This window comes from Triturus cristatus, chromosome 4_1, assembly GCF_964204655.1.
Source record: "Triturus cristatus chromosome 4_1, aTriCri1.1, whole genome shotgun sequence".
NCBI lineage: Eukaryota > Metazoa > Chordata > Amphibia > Caudata > Salamandridae > Triturus > Triturus cristatus.
In genome coordinates this window covers 785,898,738-785,920,518 of record NC_140585.1, presented here as the reverse complement: position 1 = coordinate 785,920,518, position 21,781 = coordinate 785,898,738, and the positions used below count along the sequence as shown (strand labels likewise).

At 46.4% G+C, this 21,781-nt stretch overlaps 1 protein-coding gene across 1 annotated transcript in view; it reads right to left on the bottom strand.

Moving 5' to 3' along the window:
- ARID2 (AT-rich interaction domain 2) overlaps window positions 1-21,781 on the bottom strand; it is a 1,055,333-nt gene that overhangs the window by 638,175 nt on the left and 395,377 nt on the right. Inside the window, exons 7-8 of the mRNA XM_085653362.1 lie at window positions 3,666-3,732; window positions 3,330-3,586 (exon numbers count right to left, since the gene is read on the bottom strand). Of these exons, the coding sequence (XP_085509488.1) occupies window positions 3,330-3,586; window positions 3,666-3,732 (324 nt within the window). The remainder of the gene's footprint in view (window positions 1-3,329; window positions 3,587-3,665; window positions 3,733-21,781) is intronic.

Sequence of the window (21,781 nt, the reverse complement as noted above, 5' to 3'; positions counted from 1 at the left end):
TGAGGGGGTAAAAAAGCTAAGAATTATTTAGTTTTACACAACTTTTTAGTTCAGTCAATATAATACATTAGAGCGGTTTTGAGACCTAGGGTTTGAAGAGCCATTTCTACAACTGAATCTGGTTGTGGAAAGAAAACAGGTAATTCATCTGACTGAGGAGGAAAGCTTTGGAAGAAATTTTGGGATGGTTCTAAGAACTACCCTATCTTTGTGTAGTTGGAAGCAAGGCTCTTCCAAGGTTAAAGCCTGGGTCTCACTGACGCGTCTAAGTGAAGTAAGAGCTACTAAAAAGGAAACCTTCCAAGACAAGAGTTGTGCAATGGTTATAATGGTGGGCCCATAAGTCTGGTAAGCACTATATTGAGATTCCATGCTTGTGCAGGTGGAATCACTCATTTAAGGCCTTCCATGAATGCCTTAACTGGTACTTTGAAAAAAGACAAATGTTGCCTGTTTTATAGGTAGGCAGACTACTGCAGATAAATGTAGACGTATGAAAGTGTTAGCAAGTCCTGAGGTTTGCAAATGAAAATAACAATGGTTTGCACAGTTGCATCAAATGGATTAATTTTTTTATTACGGCAGCAGAAAACAAATCTTTCGCTTTGCTGCTTAACATGCTTCATTAGTAGGTTGACGCACTTTGTTTAGAAGGGTCATATATTCAGGGGGATGATTAATGTATTCAAATTCTATAACCTCAGGAGCCAAATCGCAAGGTTCAGTTCCTTTGGGTGTGGGTGCCGGATTTCTACATGGTTCTGAGTGAGAAAGTCCGGGTTGAGGGGAGGTTTCTTGTGGGGAGCTACTGACAGAGCTCAAGTAGTGTAGTGAACCATGGTTGGCAAGCCCAAGTGGGAGATACTAGAATTAGGATGAGAAACATTTGCCTGGGTCTCCGAAACGGAAACAGAGGCAGAGGCGTAAAAGCGCAGGCAAATATACCTGACCAGTTCAGCCATAGAGCACTGTCTTTGGATAGTGGGTGCGGGAACCTGGAGGCGAAATTTGGGCATTTTGCATTGTCTGCAGTTATGAATAGGTCTGTCTGTGGAAACCCCACTTGCAGCAGTAGGTTAAAGGATTTGTGGGTGGAGTTCACACTCGTGGACTTGTAGCCCCATCCTGCTGAGGAAGTCGGCAAAGTGGTTATCAATCCCTGGGAGGAGTTCTGCTAGCAGATGGATGTTGTGACATATTGCCTAATGCTAAATCGTCTGATGTAATAACTGTAGATTGAGTGCCCCTGCACTATTTTTAGAAATAGTACATGGTTGTCTGGTTGTCCATCTAGACCAATACAACCTTTTCTGTCAAGCGAGTTAGGAATGCTTTCAATACTAGGCAACAAGTTTGAAGCGCGAGGTAGTTCATGTGGAGACCCTGGTGACTGGTATTCCAGAGACCCTGAACTGTGAGATCCTGAAGTTGAGCAGCTCATCCTGTAAGGGATGCATCCGCTGTGAGTATGATCTGGGGAACAGGGTCGATGAATGGATGCCCTTTTGACAAGTTGTGTGTGTTCAACCACTGCAGAGAGCGATGACTGAAACCATTGGTGCCAGATATTCTTGTAGCGGGTGCATATGTAGTCGACCATGTGGTACTACGGCTATGCAAGATGCCATCATGCCTAAAAGTCTCTTAACTGTTTTGACTGGTATGTGTTGAAACTGCTGTATCAGTGTGTGTATGTTTTGAATTCTTGCCAAATTTGGACATGCTAATCCCAAATTGAATCTATAATGTTTGAAGGTGTGCTTTGCATGTTGACAGTAAATCCTAGTTGATGCAGGAGATGGAAAGTAGTTTAAATGTGTTCTTGACACAGGAGGCGAGTACTGGCCTTGATTAGCAAAGTGTCTAGATATGGGAAGACATGAAAGTTGTGTCTGCGCAGAGTGCTGCTACCACTGCTAGACATTTGACAAACAGTAGTGACTACAAATTAAAGAACTTTTAACTGATAACGCTTTCCACCTATAATAAATCTGAGGCATTTGCAATGAGCTAGGCGGATTGGAATGTGGAAGTAAGCGTCCTTTAAGTCTAGTGCTAACAAAGTAGCCTATTTGAAGCGGTGGAATATCGCCTTGAAGAGTGACCATATGGAAGTGGTCTGATAGTATGTAGTGATTTAGGTTACTGAGATCTAATATAGGCCTTAGTGAGCCATGTGTTTTGGGAATTAGAAAGTACAGGGAGTAAACTCATGAACCTTGATGTTGTAGACAGACCTGCTCCATAGCGGCTTTGAGTAAAAGAGCCTCCACTTCCTTTTTCAGCAGATGTTGTTCTGTGGAAAGATTGTGTCTGCAGGGTGGAATGTTTGGAGGTGTGTTTGTGAGCTCCAGACAATAACCATGTTGGATAATGTCAAACATCCACTGATCTGAGGTTATGTTTTTCCAGGCGGAGAAGAAATGTTGTAGTCGTCCCCTGCCAGGTTTTATGAGGTCAGGGGAATGAGAGAGGAACTGCTTGGAGGTGGATGGGGCAGAGCGTGTTGATGCACCCCCACCTCTACCTTTTGATTTACCACCTCTGTAATTACCACTGTAGTTTCCCCTGGAGGAAGATGTTTGTTGTTGCCTGTAGGAGGAGGAAGAGGCATCTGGCGTTTTGGCACCCTGTTTGTAGAAGGGACACCGAAAGGAGCCACGTGAAGCAAGGCTAAAATAAGGCTCAGGACACCATTCCTTAAGAAGTAAATGTGTCTGAAATTTAGATCGGGATAGGGTAGTGAGATAAACGGATGCTCAGGGTAGAATGCCACGGGCTTAAGGTACCTGAAAGAATTTAAGAGATGCAGGAGCTACCTCACAGTTAAAGACAAAGCAAGAGCACCAGTTTTGGTAGTTGTGCAGATGACTTGACCTCTGTTAGTCTTATTTTTTGGAGTGGCTGAAAGAAGTGTGGGGGGGGGGGGGGGTCAGTAGAGTGCACAGAAGAATAGTTTGAATCTTGGAAAATGTAAATCAGTTGAAGACTGAGTGTTTATATCTATTTTCTATCCATTTTTATTTCCATCGCTGTATTATGTATTTTAAAGTAATGTATGATACTAAGGTTTCTTTAAAATAAGATGCCAGTGGCATGAGACGTATTTAGCAAAATAGTTACTTCACATTTTCTCCAGTTTGTCTTCACTCTGGTGGTGGTAAGCTAGATAATTTTATAAAAACATAAAAGCCTACATCTTCAAAATGCCAGAAAACATGTTAAACGTATGGAGTACAGCAGCAAAAAAAATGACAATATAATTAGGACATCCTAAAATGTATATGGTTTATAAAACAATACAAGCATGTATAATAAAGATTATTTACCTCTGCTGCAATATTTCCTAGTGTGTCAAGTCCCAACTGTCTTAAAGAAATAAAATGACTGTGAGCAGAAAGCAGCAGGAAACGAAGACAAGTGCGATTTGCTGCCAAAAGTCTAAGATTCCCTTCTTCAAAGGAAAGATTTCGCAAAATGACTGCGATTTGAAGAACTCGTTGTCCTTCAATGTCATTAATGCCAAGCTTCCGAGGTGGATGAAATAAGGGATTCCAAGTGCATCCTGCTAATGTAATATCATCATCTGCAAAAAAATAAAAATAAATTGCTAGATATGTTTATTTTTATTTAAGAGACAAAGAAAACTATTAATCTCAACTTACCTTGAAAATTGTCTCCTTCAGCTATGAGGTCCCGTACCTCAACATCTTCAACTATATCCTTCCAAAACTGTAAACGGGTAACAAAATGAACAGTAAATTGAGAGTTCCATTAAATTAAAACATCCTTTCACACCACACTCAATACATTTGTCCAGCATTCCAATTACAGAAATATTACAACAAAACAAGACACATTTAATACAGATAAACTAGGATACACATTAAAATAATATGCACCCTAATGGTGTATATACACCATTGCAAGTACATATACATCAAAGTGTGCACTATTTATAATTTCCTTTCTAAGTCTGGGATGACGCTGTGTGGTAGGTGAGGTAGAATGGTACTGGATCATGAGCATCAGATCACATAGAAACCCTCAAATAGATTCATAACATGCACCCATCTGCAGCTCAAATGCCAATGAGACGCCTTTAGATTTGAAAGCATTTCTAGCCAAGGATTATCTTCAGCATACCAAACTGCAATACCTCTTCATTTTGACAGGACATAACTCCTCTCCTAGTTCATGTCACCCAGACTCTGCCAAGCAGTATTTAAGACTGTAGATGCACTAGCAATCCCTCAACGATCTTCATATTTTCCTATGTTTTTGGGCATCATGCCCTTAAAAAAGTTAATGTTCCATGGTCATATACCAGTCCAAGCCTCTCATTCTTGTGTCTAGATCAAGAGTTTTGTCGCTATCCCAATTTCAGGTAATATCTCTACATGCTGCCATCAGGTCCTTGATGTATGGGATCTACTATTATTCCCAACAGTGTCATGCATGGGTTTAACACATTCAAAGTACCCAACTCTCTCTAATTCCTCTTCAAACTTTATCCACAAGTTACACATTACAGCATATTCCAATCTTGTGCTTTAAAATGTGCCTAGCTGACTTTCACACCTTACATAGGTTAAGACCCCAACTATCCCTATACAATACAGACGTGACCTGGGGTGGTCCACTCTGGTATTTTTCAGCCTGAAAATGGGCTGAATGGTGTAGTGATGCTCTTCCCACTCTACTGCCTCTATAAGCCCCAGGTGTATGAATAACTTTGCCCTTGGATCCAATCAAGTAGTTTAAACGATACATTGTTTTATAATGGCCTTACATATTACAGTGCTAGCCCCCTTTCTAAGTTTTTCAATCAATAGCTTAGGGCTGCGGGCTGTTTAATGCATTTTTAAATGCAAACACCATTTGCATTCTTTTTTGGACAGGTCCAAATCCTTAAACTGGAGAAAGATTTAACCCCACTAGACCCAGTGCCACCCATTTTTCAGATACCTATCACATGCCCTACATCTGTTCAGTTGTGTTACCACCTGCAGCGTGGTGCCCACCCATAGAAGTCTTTTTTGTGGTTTTGTTTACACATTCAATCACTTTGGATGCCTTGAGCGAAGTAGTAATCCATATGACCATGACCGGTGCAAGATATTTGATATCTTGTCTCCATAAATATAGCATTGATATGTATTCAAGCCAAAGTCTACTCAGACAGATGAATCTTCTAAGAATAAGAAGGCCCAATCATACTTCTACTCATTCACATTACAAATGCACTATAGAAAGGCCCAATTAATTTTCTGGGGCAGTGCAGCCCTTATGTTCATTTTAAATAAGTTGTTACTTACCCTATAAGCATCTGTTTCTGGCATGCAGTCCTGTTCAAATGCTATGCAGACTGTCTGTAGGAAGCTGGCTCTGTATATACTGTACCAAAGTGAGATATTGTGCGCACTATGTCCAGTGGAACCCAAAAGGTAGGCAGAGGTAAAGTAGATAGCACCTCACTCCCTATCTGTGGTAGTGTGGTCGAGCAGTAAGGCTTTATCCAAGGGCTTTATCAGAGGACAGTGTTAAGCATTTGTTGTAGACACTCAGTCAGCAACTGAATTCACACACTCCAAGACTAAACTTTAGACCAATGGTTTGTGTATAAAAATATTCTTTTAGTTATTTTATTTTCTAGAACCAAGCAAGCCTAGCACATGTAAGCAATAAATACTTATCAATAGTAATGCAGTTGTAAAAGTTTGGATTGCAATTAGTTAATATACTTTGATTCGATTACAGTAGTGTTACTGATAATGCAATGCTTTTCAGAATACAGTACATATTGTATAGGATTTTTAGTAAAATATCATGTAAGTTACTTTTCAGATTACTTTTCTTACACAGTGCCGTATACCTAGATACTGCACTGGGACATCTCCTGTAAACATGTAAGTAAAAGCGTTTTGGTTATTTAGTTACAGTTTTAAAGGATTTCTTAGATTTTCCAACTCCACTCTTAGAAACTTTTCATAGAAAAACAGTCAATGTTATCCTATGGAGGAAAATAGTGTTATAGGTTAGATGGTAAGTACTTTGTTGTGGGAGTTGGTATTCTGGGGTTATACTCAGGGGTCCCCCAGGGACAAGGATGCACTCTTGTTACACCCTCAACGGCACTAGGATGGCTGGGTGCTGAGTGCTGAGGCCCAATGTTATCCAATAGGGGATAGGGGACCTCCAGTTGGTGGCTGCTGATGAACAAGCCACTGGGTTGAGGGAGAAAATCTCCTGGACTTAAGCTCAGGGCAAATGGGGGTTTAGGCCAGCACAAAAGATGCACCCTCAGCAGCACTGGGACTGCCGGGTGCAGAGTGCTGTTTTGGCATCGGAAACCCTGCAGCTTTCAATGGGGTTTGCAAAAGCACTGCAGGCTCGGAGACTAAGGTCTTCTGGGTGCGACCACCACTTCGAGAGGTAAGTTTGGATCTTGGGGGCTGGTTAGGTGCCGTCTGTTGGGTCAAGACCATGGGGCGTCGGGTGCAGTGGTGCCTTTTAGGGTCAGATCTTCTTACCAGCTCCTGGTCGCGGTTGGGGGAACTTCCGGTTTGAGGCTGCAGGCGTCGGCTGGAGGGTTGAGCCTGGTCAGGGGTCACCGGATCTCAGGTCAGGATCACCAGAGAGGTCTCCTTTTGGTGTTGGGCAGCTCGAACTCAGCCATGGGCGTGGGGTGCAGACCCGCGGTTCCTTACGGAGCTGGAGTCTGTTGTTGAACAAATCTGGTATTAACGGGAGACAGAGTCTTTGAGATGGAAGGCAGGCAGGTCCTCCGGGTTTCTCAAGGTTGCTGGCTGCAGGACACACTGGGATTTTGCTGGAGCAGGTTCGAGATGGGGACAGGCCAGTAGGGCTGGGGCCAAGTCAGTGGGCATCCTTCTCTGGATAGCTGCAGCACAGCTGTTCAGTCCTTTTCCTCTTCTGGTTTCTTGTCTGAGGAAGCAAGGTTCAGGGTCCCTTCCCTGAGGTGGGTACAACCTCTAATATGCCACCCTCCAGTGGGAGGGAAGCATAAGCCTTTCCCTGGTTGGCTGGGTCTCCCCATCTGCAGGATGGCAGGGACTGAGAGTTGTGCTTCACCTCACCTCCCCCAACTGAGGGGTGGAGTTGGCAGAGGTGGGCACACCTCTCTTCCTCACTTTTTTCCCCACCGGTTCTCCCACCCAAAGTGGGGTCAGAACCAGTGGGGACCAGTTGCTGAAAGAAGCAAGTGGCATGGGGAAGGTCACAAAGGCGGCAAGCATTTGAGGCATCCACTTTGTGGACCCTGCCCATCCTGGGGGAGAAGGCTTGGCACCTCGTCCCAGGATGTGCACTGTTTCAGGCCCCCGAGAGCAGCAGGCTCTCGACCCAGGGGTCCAGAAACATGTCTGGTGGTGGCAGCTGAGAGCAGCCACACAGCCTGGACACTAGTGGTAGGTCGTTTTTCAGAGGGCATCTCTTAGATGCCCTCTGTGTACATTTTTCACACACTTGCATCAGTGTGGGTTTAATGTGCAGATAAGTTTGATACCAGTTTTCAGTGTAGCCATTATGTGCTGGGGAGTTCGTAATGACAAACTCCAGCACCATATACTCTTAATGGTAGCACTGCACTTGCAATGTCTAAGAATGGACTTAGGACACTGTAGGGGTACAGGGCTCATGCACCTGTACCCTCACCACTGATCTAGGGCACCCAGCTAGAGGGGTTGCAGGCATGGCACACATGCATGTGTGCAACGTCGAATCTTCACTTTGTTCTGGACCAAAACACGCAGCCTGCAAAGGCAGTGTGAGAGTGTAATGGTACAGGGCATCTAAGGGTCACAAAATACGTGCTGCAATCCTTAGAGGTCTTCCCTGGTCACAGGGCCCCAGGTACCTGTGGTACCATTTACCAGGTGCTGACCTGTTGCCAGAGATGCCAATTAGGTTTTGTTTTCAATACAGTTTTAGGGAAAGAACATAGGCACTGGGTAACTGATTGGCAGGAACCCAGGGCACACTCGGTCAAAGCACATCAGCAGTTCCGCAAAAAGTGGGGGCTACCACGCAGAAAGAGTGCACTTACTCACACGGTCACCTAGTGCTGGGCTCGGACGTGTGCAACTTGTTTTTCTTCAAAGAAGTCTTTTAACTCATTTGACTTTTTTCTGTGCAGCAGGTAAGGATGAAATGGAGCAGGGAGAAACAGAAGAAGATAACCATGCACAGAGTAGGAAGGAAATACATCTGCAACAACCAGAGGCTTCCAGGGAGGAAAGATAGGCACATGTGAATCTATAGCACTACGTGCCGCGAACAGATGCTTACAGAGTAATAGCTCCCATGCGTGACGTGTGTAGCTATAGAAATACATCCTATGCATAGACTGTAAAGCAGTTCTCCACAAAGCTGGGACTGGCCGGAAGATGTTGCAGAGGGCTGTTTAAATGTACGTAGAACAGCCTGGCCAATATTAGCATGTTGGCGAGCCAACACATCCACACAGTAATGCTTGGTGAAAGTGTGTGGGGTAGACCAAGTAGCTGTCTTACATATGGCAGCTATAGGGATGTACTCAGGAAAGCCATGGATGCCCCTTTTTGGGGGTAAAGAGGTCTGGGTGGGGCAGGCAATTGCATTTTGGCTTGATTAGCTTGAGCACAACAAGTTTAAATGGGTTTCACAAACCACCGGGCAATGCACACTGGAGAGAGCATGGCCTTTGCGTGTTTTGGGAAAGAGAAGCAAAAAGCAATTTCGTTTTGCAGAAGAGTTTTTCCTGTTAATTTAATACATGAGGGCCCTCAACATCTAGTGTGTGGAGTGCCCTCTCTGCTACAGAATGTGGGCGTGGGAAAACCATCAGGAGTTTGATGGCTTGATTGAGGAGGAAAGAAGAAACTAGCTTAGGAGGAATTTTGGATTTGCCCTAAGAACGATCCTATCGTTATGTACTTGGAAAAATGGTTCCTCTAGGGTGAGAGCTTGAAGCTTATTGACTTGCCTGAGAGGTTATGGCCAGGAGGAAGGACACCTTCCAAGAGAGAAACTGCATTGGGCATGAATTAAGGGGTTAGAAAGGTGGGCCCATGAGTGGCGTGAGAACAATTTTAAGGTTCCCTGCATGGATCACCTTGGTTGGAATGACCCGTTTAAGGTCTTCCATGTAAGCCTTGATGACAGTGACCCTGAACAGTAAAGTGTGCTCTCTATTCAAAAGGTAGGCAGCAACTGCAGCTAAGTGATGTTGGATAGATGTATAGGCAAGGCCTGACATTTGTAAAACAAGAAGGTAGCAGACAGACTTTTAGTTTGAAAGAATCAATGTTTTCAGGGCGACAATTTTCCATTTGGACGCATAGCAGACCAGAGTAGTGGGTCTGCAGGCCTCCTTGAAGATGGTCAAGACTGAGGTAGCCAAACTCCTGGACTTCAGGAGACAAACAGATTAAGATGACTGGGGTTCGGGTACCTGACTGTGCCCTCGTTCTGGGTGAGAAGTTCTGGCTGGCTTGGCATCTTCTCATGGGGCACAAAAGAGAGACTGAGAAGGGTGGTGAACCAGGGTTGTCAATACCATGTGGGAGCCATGAGGATAAAGTGAGGGATGTTTGCTGAAGCCTCCAAACTAGGAATGGAAGGGAGCAGGAAAGGTGGAACAGTGTAGGCAAATATCCCTGACCAGTTTGTCCATAGGGCATTGCCGATGGACTGAGGGTATAGGAACCTAGAAGAGAAGCTTGGGCATTCAACGTTTTTGGAGGTAAATAGGTCTACGTTGGGAAACCCCCAACAACGGAAACAGGATTTCTGAATGGAGTTCCCACTCGGGGACTTGTTGCTACATCCTGCTGAGTAGGTCTGCAAAGTCATTGTCCACTCCTGGCAAGTAGGCCACCAGTAGATGGACTTTGTGGTAGAATGCCCACCATCAACTACCCTGAGCAAATGCTGAGAAACTGTGGTGAGTGAGTGCTGCCCCATTTCTGAGGGTAATACATGGCAGTCGTGCAGTCTGAGGGATAAGGACTACCTTGTGTTGAACGCAGTAGAAGAAGGCTTTGAAACCAAAGATCATTCCTCTTGATCAATGACTATGATGAATGGCCGCTTGGACTCACTATAGCAGTCCTACATGACTCCTTTGTTAACCAACACTTTTTTGTATCCACTGAACTGCAGCAATTATGACCCCTCCAATGTAAAAACATAGGGGACAGACCCCCGGTCTCTGCTCTCGCAGCATGCAGCTCCACCTCAGCTCCGTTCGTTAGTGCCTCTGCCTCCCCCGCAGCAGAGCAGTTTGAGTGCACCAAACTCTCCTCTCTGCCTTTTTCCTTTTGGCATCTCGCCTCGCTTTTGCCTTCGTCCATTCCTTTTTTCGTTTCTGCTGCTTTTGCCTTCTCTTCTTTTTTTAATTCATTTATTCTTTTTACTGTGCCTTCTTTTTCCTGCTTCCCGACGCTTCTGCCCCCGTGGCCCCTCCCACTCTCGCCTCCCAGTTGTTCCCACCCTCCCCCTACTTAATGGCGGCTGCTGTGCACTGAGGTCGAGCAAGACCCTCTGGTCTCTGCTCTCCCAGCACGAAGCTCCACCTCAGCTCTGTTCACTAGTGCCTCTACCTCCCCCGCACCACAGCATGGTTCAAGTCCCCAGGACTCTCCTCTGCCTTTTGGCATCTCGCCTCGCTTTTGCCTTGGGCCATTCATTTCTTCTTTTTCTGGTGCTCTCACCTTCTCTTTTTTTTTTTATGGTGCCTTCTTTTCCCCTGCTTCCCGACGCTGCAGCCCCATGCGGTCCCTCCTGCTCCCTCCTCCCAGCTGTTCCCACCTTCAACCTACCACTACTTAATTGCGGCCGCGTGCAGCGGGCACGCCCAACGCAAGCCCACCTGATCCCGTCCGTCACCTGCCCGCGACCAGCACCAAGAACCCTGGTCCTTCGGCCCACCAATGCTACAACTCAGCAACACTCCACACACTCAACCCCAGAAGAAACAACAACTGCCAGCTGTCAATGCCTAACACCACCCAAGGCCAATTCTCCTGCCGACACTGCCGCTGCACCTTCACCCACCACCCGACGCCAGCGCACCCAAACCCCTCAGCTGCAACATACTCAAAGTTTGCTCCCTGCACAGACATGCAGTAGAAATCTGGGCCCTCCTCAGCACCTGCTCGCCTGACCTCGCCTTCCTCACAGAAACCTGCAACAACGCCAGCTCCGCACCAGAGATCGCAATCGCTGTCCCCGACGAATAAAAGATCCAGAGTAAGGACCGCCCCAACCACCCTGGAGGCAGACTCGCCATCGTACACAAAAACTCCCTCCAACTCACTACATCCAGCACAAACGACTCCAGGTCCCCCATGGAACACCTGCATTTCTAGTTCAACCCCAGAAGGACTCTACGTGGCACCCTCACCTACAGACCTCCCGGACAGAGTGCCACGTTCACCACTACCATCGCAGACCTCATCGCACCCCACTCCATCGCACCCACGGACTACGTATTCCTTGGAGATCTGAACTTCCATCTCGACAACCCCAGGACCCCTGCTACACCACCCTCCTGGACAACCTCGCCAACGCTGGACAAACAGCTTGTCACCACCCCCACCCACAAGGCAGGGCATCTTCGCTGGAGGACATCATTTGTTTCAGCCACACCACGCAACCCCTCTGGACGGACCACGACTGCCGTTCACTTCTCCAAGCCCACCGCACACACCTCGCCCTCGCGCATGAACTGGAGCAAGATCATTGAGGATCACCTCAACTCCACCATGCTCCTCCCCCCAACACTACCATCAACTCCACACCCAGCGCACTCCACAAATGGATAACCAACTGTGCAGACAGTCTCGCCCCCCCTCCGGAAAGCCGACAGACCACGCACCACGAAAGCCACCTGGTTCACCACCTACCCCCGAGACTCCAAGCGTACGTGCCGACGACTCGAGAAAGCTTGGAGGAACAGAAAACCCCCCGAAGCTTGCTCCGCCTACAAGACTGCCATGACATAACATCACCAACTCATCAGAACCACGAAGAAGAACTTCATCCAGAACAGAATACTCACCAACTCCCGCAACTCTAAGAAACTCTTCAGCATCATACAAGAATTCAAAACCCCCCCCAGCGAATCCTCTGACGTCCCTCCGTCCCAGGACCTCTGCAACAAACTCAGCTCCTACTTCCATCTCACAATCAGTACTCTACAGCACCTTCGAAACAGTACCTAAACACCACAGTTTCCCTCATCCTACTAGACCTCTCAGCAGCCTTCGACACAGTCTCCCATTGCACACACATCATCAAACTCCACGCTGGCATCTGGGGAATCGCCCTAGACTGGATTCGCTCATTCCTCACCGGCCGAACCCAAAGAATCAGACACCCACCCATCCTCTATGGACCCACAGATATCAGCTGCGGAGTACCCCAAGGAACCTCACTCACTCCCACGCTCTTCAACATCTACATGGACCCTCTCGCCACCACCAGAAAACCTTCTACGCACCCAAAAGAAGCCTCCGATCCGCCGATCTTGCCCTAGCCGAGATCTCACGCATTCGCAGAGCCAGAGCGGGTGGGCGATCCTTCTAGATCACGGCCAAGACCTGGAACGAACTCCCACTCAGCATCAGACAAAGACCCACACTGCAAGATTTCAGGAAGAGCCTCAAGACCTGGCTCTTCAGATGACACAAAGCTGTTTTTGTTGGCATTAGGACTGGGCACTTTTCCACTGCTAACCAGTGTGAAAGTGCTTGTGTTCACTCCGTCAAATATGGTAAAATTGGGTTCCACATGAATGGCACACTTGATCAACAGCATTTGTAGAGCGCAACACTAAGGGGTATCTGGGCGAAGTGTCTCTGTCAAAGAGTCATGTCTTTTGTCTCGACTTCTAAGTAGTGGTCCCAGAAAGTAACAGTGTAATGTAAAAAGTCAAAAAAACATTCAGAACAAAGCATAAAACACAAGGTATTTGTTGCACACAGTGTTTAATTCACACTGGGCATAGGTTTCTTAGTGAGGATATATATACATATTATTGCATGTAACAATGTCCCTAAACGGGAACACAGTGAGGGAGAAAAGGGGGGGGGGGGAAGGGCGGGTATAAGTGCTATAGTGAGGATAGGGAAAGTGATTGGAAGATACAGTCTCAATCAGCAACAGTAAATCACTTAAAACACGTGCGGCTCACTTACATCAAGCCTATTAATCGCAATTTAGCAGAAGCAGTATAAAGCCTGGTTATCAACAGTAACCAAGTATACAATATCTGTTGTTTATGCTGGCTACGAAATAGAAAGTCGAAGTTTCGACCCCTATGAAACTGTAGGCAGTTGTATCCCTTACGGCGGGGTCTTCATCAGGACAGGAAGGTGGGGATGAGAAGGGGTGTGATCAAAAAGCCTCTGCACAGGGGCTAGGGGCGCGGAATGGCACATTGGCTCCTATGTCGCGAGAGCGACCAAAGCACCTTAATGTACCGGAGAGACACAATGTATCCAGATTAATCTGTGCTACTGAAAACGGGCCTCTCGGCTCCTCTGACTCTTCGCGTCTATTCTCTGTGTTAATCTCTCCGTTCTGAATGCACGTGTTCTAAGTGATTTACTGTTGCTGATTGACACTATCTTTCAATCACTTTCCCTATCCTCACTATAGCACCTATACCCGCCCTTCCCCCCCCCTTTACTCCCTCACCGTGTTCCCGTTTAGGGAAATTGTTACATGCAATAATAAAAATACCTTGTGTTTTATGCTTTGTTCTGAATGTTTTTTTGACTTTTTACATTGCACTGTTACTTTCTGGGACCACTGTTCCTACGTACTGCTAACTATCCAGATCCCAGAGACGAGTTTTGGGTTTACCCTTCTTAGGTAATTATTCGACTTCTAAGTAGTCCATCTCCAGATGGATTGTTTCCTGCATCCTACTCTGTTACCATATAGCTAATAAATCTCAAGCTGCTAAGCCTAAAGCTCATTCTACCAGAGGAAAGGCAGCTACTGTGGCTTTGCTCCGTAATATACCCATTGCAGACATATGCAAAGCAGAAACCTGGAAATCAGTTCATACATTCTTTGAACACTACTGCCTGGACTTGAATGCCAAGGCAGATGCGCAAGTAGGGCAGGCTTCACTTGGGAACCTGAGAAATACTTGCGAAGGGTTTCAGGTTTCCGGTATGAAGTGGCACCCACTGGTGTGTACGTTTTAGTCTAAAAGTGAAAATATAATGGTGCAAAAAGGGCGAGGGGAAACAAACCCTAAACCCCTCAAGTAGACCAAGGTCAAAAGCAGTTGAACATAAGATGCCTTTGCACACGTCAGCAAGTCAATTATGTAAGTACATATAGTAGTGGAGAGAGCACAAGTACAAGAAACACTTAAGTCCGATAAGGTGAATATTTCTTGGTTTAATATGGTTCCGTTGCCCAGCCAACACGTGTTTCGTCCGGGTATGAACCCACAACTTCTTCAGGGCTAATAGGCGAACAGGAAAAAAGTAACTGATCTCTCCGCCGGTTATAATTCTGTCCCGGCTGCGCGGGAAAAAGTGAGTGACGAATTTGAATCCCACTTACTTTGTGGCGTACTCGTCTTGAAGGTCCTTACTCTGAAGGGGTACTCCCCCGGTTTCACACTCATCAAGTGTCCATCACTCACTTTTTCCGGGGTCCCTACACGTGGGGGGAGGGGGGGGGGTCGGATGGTGACTATTCAAGTGCTTATGACTCCTACGAGAGAAATATGAATTAACCCCAGATGAGTAGGTTGAGATTCAGGGGCAGTCAGAAACTGTCTCACCAGTCCTCGGAGGATTTTGTGGAGTACTTTTGCAGAGCAATGGAAAGTTTGGTGAAGGGTAGCATGGTAAGCACTTTTGAAAGGCTGTACAGTTTGATTACCAGAGAGCACATGTTCAGTTGTTGTTTTCAAGGGCTACGCCAATACCCGACTGAGTGTACATTTTCTGACCACAGGGAAATTGCAAAGGAGGCAGTCCTTTGGGTGGGTACCCGAGGGAGCATAAGCAGGTGGACTTGGTCTATACCAAGAGACCAGCCACTGATGGCAGCCCCAGTGTCAAAACAGCTGGGGGTGGCTGCCAGAATCCCCTACCAGTTCTGTGTTCTGGGGGTACCACTCCACAGTGGAGTGGTGCATAGGCCCAGAGGTTGGGATAGGAGGTGGAAACAGTCCACGGTAGGAAGACCAGTGGGTCAGGGATTGCCAGCTCTAGGATCAGAGCACCCCAAGACTAACCCTTATAAAGCCACTTCGGGCCTGAGGGGTTTGCGGGGACTTCATGCACTGTCACAGGGAGAGGGCTAAAGACCTGCACCAGGCACACTCTTGCACAAATCATGCAGAATGTGTTTCCCTTAGGAAGGGTAGTTGTACTCCCCTGGAAGTCCTGGCTTGCCATGCACATGTTCAGCCTAAGGGTACATATCCTAGGTTCAAGGAACAGTTTCAGGATATCACCACTGAACTGGTGGGGAGAGTGGACAAAGGGTGCAAGTCACCTGGGGCAACGGCCCCCACCCCACCCTGCCCCGTTAAGTTTAGGTGCTGCAATGATGAGATCCACAGGTGAGAAGGGTTCTCCATAGAACAGTTCAGTGGCTCCTGAGAGCATAGACAGAGGAATCCAACTGAGTTCAGAGAAGTGTACAGCTGGCAAGTGCTGCTGCACTAGTGGGCGATTGTCCAGGTTCTATCGTCCAAAGCCGGAAAGACCATCAAGGTACTGATTAGCCTATCCTGGCTTTAGGGCAGTGGTTGTGCTGGGAAATGACCCTCTCTGAAGAATCACCTCAAACTTTTTGCCTTACTCCTCCTCTTTTCTGACCTTTTTGTTAGAATTGGGACATTGGCCACTTTACCACTGCTGACCAGTGCTGAAGTGTATGTGCTCTCTCTCCTCTAAATATGGTATCACTGGTTTACACCTGTTTGGCATATTTGATTTACTTTTAAGTCACTTGTAAAGTGGTACACCATATACCCAGCGCCTGTAAATTAAAAGCTACTAGTGGGCCTGCAGCACAGATTATGCCACCCACAATTAGAATTTCAAAACCAGTCTCAGGCCTGCCACTGAAGTGCCTGTGTGTGCAGTTTACTGCCTCTTCGACTTGACATTTAAAACTACTAGCCCAACCATAAAATCCCCTTTTATTACATACAAGTCACCCCTAAGATAGGCTGTAGTTAGCCCTTAGGGCAGGGTGCTATGTGAGTAAAAGGTAGGACCTGTACTTATGTTTTGTATATCCTAGTAGGGACAGCCTATTTCATTTTTCGCTCCTGTGAGGTCTACCCCTCTCATGGGCCATCATTTGGAATTCCTTAATACACTTTTGAGCTTCAATTTCTGATCAGAGAGGAGTAGCTTTTTCATGTTTGATATGTTTGGAATGGTAATGATAAATCCTCCTTACTAGTGAAATTGGATTTAACATTACTGTTTTGGAAATGACAAATTTGGAAAGTGTACTTAAGCACATTAACTGGAGGAGTTCCTCTCAAGGGAAAAATTTAGCCCAGAGATTAGTGGAATCATGGATCTGGCCAAAGGGATCTGAATGGTCAGATCTTAGTGCCCTCACACACCCAATAGGGTGTCATGCTTCATCATAGGGTGCTCGTCATCAGGCGGACGCTGCAATGCTTGACGGGCCTGGGGCTCTTTATCAGATCTTTTGATGGGTAATGCCGTTCAGATGAGTGCAAACGAGGGATTATCAAAAAATTAGGGTGGTAACAAAAGTGATAATCAAGAGTCAGAGAGTCTAAGAGTATCAAGGAGAAATTTTTCGGGTAGGGGTCGTGGATGGGGCTATCCTAAGGTCGCAATGTACCATGAGAGCTAAAACGGGACATGTTTCACACCTATGTTGCCGGGAGGGCCAATAGGCATTTCATCAGGACCTAAATCAAATCACTCCTACCCTGTATAAGGGTGTGGGCCCAACTAAAGGTCATGGGAAACCACTAGAGAAATGCATACTGTACCTGAATCGAAGCAGTGGAGCTGATTCTACCCGACAATCTAGATAGAAATACCCCTTAGGGAAGGCAGAGGTTCCCTGATACACTGAGAAGAAATTACATTTCGTCGGACATACCTTGACCCTGTTCCTCATGGGAACAGTCCCGCCTGAACTGCCAAGCCAAGTCTTCCCTGGACCGGAAACAAGCATCCTGGGACCAGTTTTGGGGTAACACCCCATATCAGCCAGGCTATTTTGAATCCAGTGGCAAAGTGAGCAAGAGACCCACGTCTGAGCATACCCTGCCAACTTGTGAGTGTCTTAAAGGCTTCAGAACTCCATCCATCAGTTAGTGTTTGCTTTGTTCGCCGTAAGTTGGCATTCTGTTTTGCACTAGGCTGGGATTGAACTGGGGTGGCGAAGTGAGCAAAACGATGACAATAGATTAAACTCAGATCCAATAGTGACTGGGGGCAAGTGCCTGAAAGGTTTGAGCGCACCGTCCATCATCTTGTGTTTGCTTTAATCGGTCATCCTCCTCTACCTCCCCATCACCGAGCAGAGGCACAGCCCTCCAGGGGGTCAGGCATGGAGCCCTGAAGCCCAGCATGAGGCTACCAGTCTGCCACTATTATTATTATTATTATGGGTTTGTACCGCGCTGGACTCGACTCCCGGAGGAGTATCTCCGCGCCTTGAGACGGCCATATTACAGCAGAGGAGGAAATCTAGGCAGTATATCTTAATAGTTCTGAAATAGGAAGGTTTTTAATTGCCTCCTAAAAGGAAGGTGATCGTCACATAGCCTCAAGGATATAGGGAGGCTATTCCATAGGGTTGGACCAGCAACTGATAGGGCTCTATCTCCCTGTCTTGCTTTTTTTGCTCTTGGTACACATAACAGAGCCTGCTCACTGGATCTCAGAGAACGCGTGGGTACATAGGGGCAGAATTTGTTGGAAAGATATACAGGGCCTCTCCCATGTAAGCATTTGTGTATAACACAGCAGATTTTAAACTTCACTCTCTGTTTGATAGATAACCAGTGTAGCTTGTTAAGTAAGGGTTTGGAGGGAGTACGAGGAGGCCGATTTAGGACAAGGCGGGCAGCAGTATTCTGGACTACCTGTAGTCTAGAAGTGACTCCTTCATTTGCTGCCAACAATAGTCCATTACAATAATCCAGCCTACTTAGTACTAGCGCCTGTATCAAAGTTTTTCTAGTTGTATCTGGCAGCAAAGGGAAGACTCTCCGTAGCAAACCGATAATGTGGAAGCAAGAGCCTACCACTTGGTTGCCGTGATGTTTTAGGGAAAGCTCCCTGGTCGGACCCCTAGATTTTTTACAACCTGTCTAGGTTCAGGGACTGGGCCAAGATCTTGAGGCCACCAGTCAGGAGTCCACAGGTGTTTGGCCTCCCCAAACAGCATCACTTCCGTCTTTGCCACGTTACATTGCAGGAAGTTAGATGCCATCCAGTGAGCCACTGCTTTCATCCCCTGGGCAAAGTCATTCCTAACTTTGGCAGTAAGGGTTTTGAAAGGGAAGAGGAGTTGGGTGTCATCCGCGTATGACACTGGGATGAAACCATGGGATCTCATGATGTCTGCTAGGGGGGCCACATAGATGTTAAAAAGAGTAGGGCTCAGACATGAGCCCTGTGGTACCCCCTTAGAGATCTCCCTCTCCTCTGATCGATATATCCCCAAAGTGACCCTTTGAGTGCGGTCTGTTAGGAAACTCCCCAGCCAGTCTAAAGCCTTATCTTCCAAGCCGATGTTAACTAGCCTGGTGATCATGATGTTATGTGACACTGTGTCAAACGCCGCGGACAGATCCAACAGGACCAGGATAACAGAATAACCTTTATCCTGGAACATGTGTAGATCGTCCGCGACTGACAGCAAGGTGGTCTCAGTACTGTGTCTTGGCCTAAAACCGGACTGGGAGGAGTCTAACCCACCTCTCGTTTCGATATAGTTTGACAGGTGTCGGTTTACGAATTTCTATATTATTTTACCCAAAAAGGGGAGAAGCGAAATAGGTCTTAGATTAGACAATTCCGTCCAGGGGATTGCAGTGTTTTTCCTCAGCGGTCTTACCAAAGCTCTTTTCCAATCTAAGGGAACCTTCCCTGTACTGAGAGAGACAGTAACCATATTCTGAATTCTGTGGTCCTAGAACATCTGCAAGCATAGGCATAATACGTACAGGAATGGAGTCTAAGGGGCTGCCACTCTTAATTTGAGTAATCAATGAGACTACCTCTTCTAGGGAAATAGGGGGAAAACTTGTAAGACTCTGAATAGATTGTACCCGTCGTGTGATCTCGTTAGAGATGTTATTTCCTCCTGCAGTGCTTATATTTGAAGCCATAATCCTGTCATAGATCCCATCTATTTTCTTCATAAAAAATAGAGAGACCTCATCACAGAGATCCTGGGACGTGACCTCTACAGTCTCACAGGCCACTGGCTTGGTAAAAGACTGTAGAATATTACACAACACTCTAGAGTCTTTCCCAGCCGCTGTTAATTGCGCTGCAATATGATTTTTCCGGGCCGTTCTAATGGCCTTGTGATATATCTTAAGAGAGGTTCTATGTTGTTCTTTATCATGAGGTCTTTGGGACTGCCTCCATAGCTTTTCCAATTTTCTGGTTTTTTGTTTCAGAGATCTTAATTCTTCAGAGAACCAAACTTCTTGTTTATTTGCCATGCTCGGTTTATATTCTTTTTCCGAGATAATGGCATTGATTACTGCTCTAACCGTCTCCTCAAATCTGTCAAGGGCAGTTACTACGTCCCCTGTAGAATTCTCAAATGGGAAGGTTTTATACTTCTCTCTAAAAACTTCCATGGTGAGTTTATGCCAAGGTCTCCTCTTACTGGCTAAGGTGGTCTGTGTTCGTGTCTTATACCTGGAAGTAGTATAGAATTTTAAAATAAAGTGATCTGTCCACTCTACCTGTGTAGGTGTCATGCATTTAATGAAGGATGAGTTCGACAGAACTAAATCCACAGTGTGACCTGCCTCATGAGTGGGCCCATGGTTAATCTTTTTAAGTCCTAGGGAATCTAAATCCAATAGGAGAGTTTTAGCCTCTGTACATGTCTCGGATTCACTATGTACGTTAAAATCCCCTACCAGTAGGAAGTCCTGGTTTTCTTTTATATATGGCATTAAGGCCTCTATGAGTGCGACAGAGAAGTTCCCACTTGGGCCTGGTGGACGATATACCAAAGCTCCCTTCCTCTGTTCCCTGGATGTTAAATTAATTTTGAAAATTAGTACTTCCATCTCGGGTGTACATATTTCATCAAGGGTAGTGATGTTCAATTCCTCCTTATGAACAATCGCCACTCCTCCTCCTGTTTTATTAGGACGGTCTATCTTGACTATTTTATACCCCACCGGGATACCCAATGTAACGGCTGGAATCGAATGTGGCTTCAGCCATGTTTCTGTTAAGAAACAGAAATCGGGTTTCTCAGTCGATATAAGGTCCCATACATGAGTGGCATGCTTCGCTAATGAGCGAATATTACAAAGCAGATTTTTACTCCCCCAGGGCATGCTGTCCATTTTGTGAAACATCGGAACAGTTCTTTGCACTTTAGAGTGTAGGCCATCTAGTTCGTTCAGTTGGTTACATTCCCCTCCAAAATGTGTATGACATACCTGACAGGTAAATGGGCCTTCTAAAATGAGTTCTCTGACTGCATTACATATCTTCGGGAGGTGATTACTCATATCTCTCAGTACCTGAGAGCTGTAGGTTCTCCGGTGGCCGGGCATGGTCTCTGAGGTGTGTGAGCAATTCTTCATAGCCCCCTGGCCCTGGCCCCGTCCGGTCGCGGACGGGCGCAGACGGGCTAGTCTTTGGCTCGTCTTAGGCGCAGGATTAGGCGCCATGCTGCGCGCTAAGGACGACGAGTGGCTAAATAGCCCTCGAATAAATGGAAGCTAGAGCGCTAACCGCTCGCCTTCCTGTGTAGGCCTGTCACTGTCCCGCCCTCCTCACCCGTGATTGGCTGATGGGTCGGACCGGGCGAGTAAGCACTTTTTCAAACTTTAAACCAACGTCTGATCCCTCAATGCGTGCGTTAATCTATTTTAGAGCAGCGTGACACTAGATATCTGACAACAAGGGGTCTCTACAACACAAATTACAATTTACAAGGTAAAAGATTTTGTTTTTAAAAACGTTTCCTCTTGTCAAACAAGATACACATCAGGCAATTAATTAATTCCTCTGCAAAGCTGGCGCCAAGCGGGGTCGGGACTAGCTGCCACCTAAGCCCGCACCAAAAACACGCCAGCTGCCGGCGCTGAAACATTTTGAAGCCACAGCTCTTGGCACAACACAGTCTACGGATCAAGCATCAAAAACGTCCGAGCCATCCACTCCTCTGAAGCCTCCAGTGCCAAAATCCACCTCGGCGTCAACATTTCCAAAGCCTTCTTTGGCACATAAATCCACATCGGTGCCAGTGGGTCGAAAGCCGCCTTTGGTATAGAAAATGCCCAGTGTCCACGACTTCGTCCTCTGCTGCTTCTAAGGATCAAGGACAGCCTATCCTGCAGTGTTTACATGAAGTGCTTGATACCAAGTAGAAACCCATCACAATCCACTCACAAACTGGCAGGCTCCTGATTCAGCCACTGCCAAAGCCTCAAAACCGGGTGCTTCTTAAAAGGAAGCCAACTTTTGAGGAAGCCCTTTATTTGGCACCTGACCCACTAGCCAAGATGGAGGTTGACATGACCAAAGCA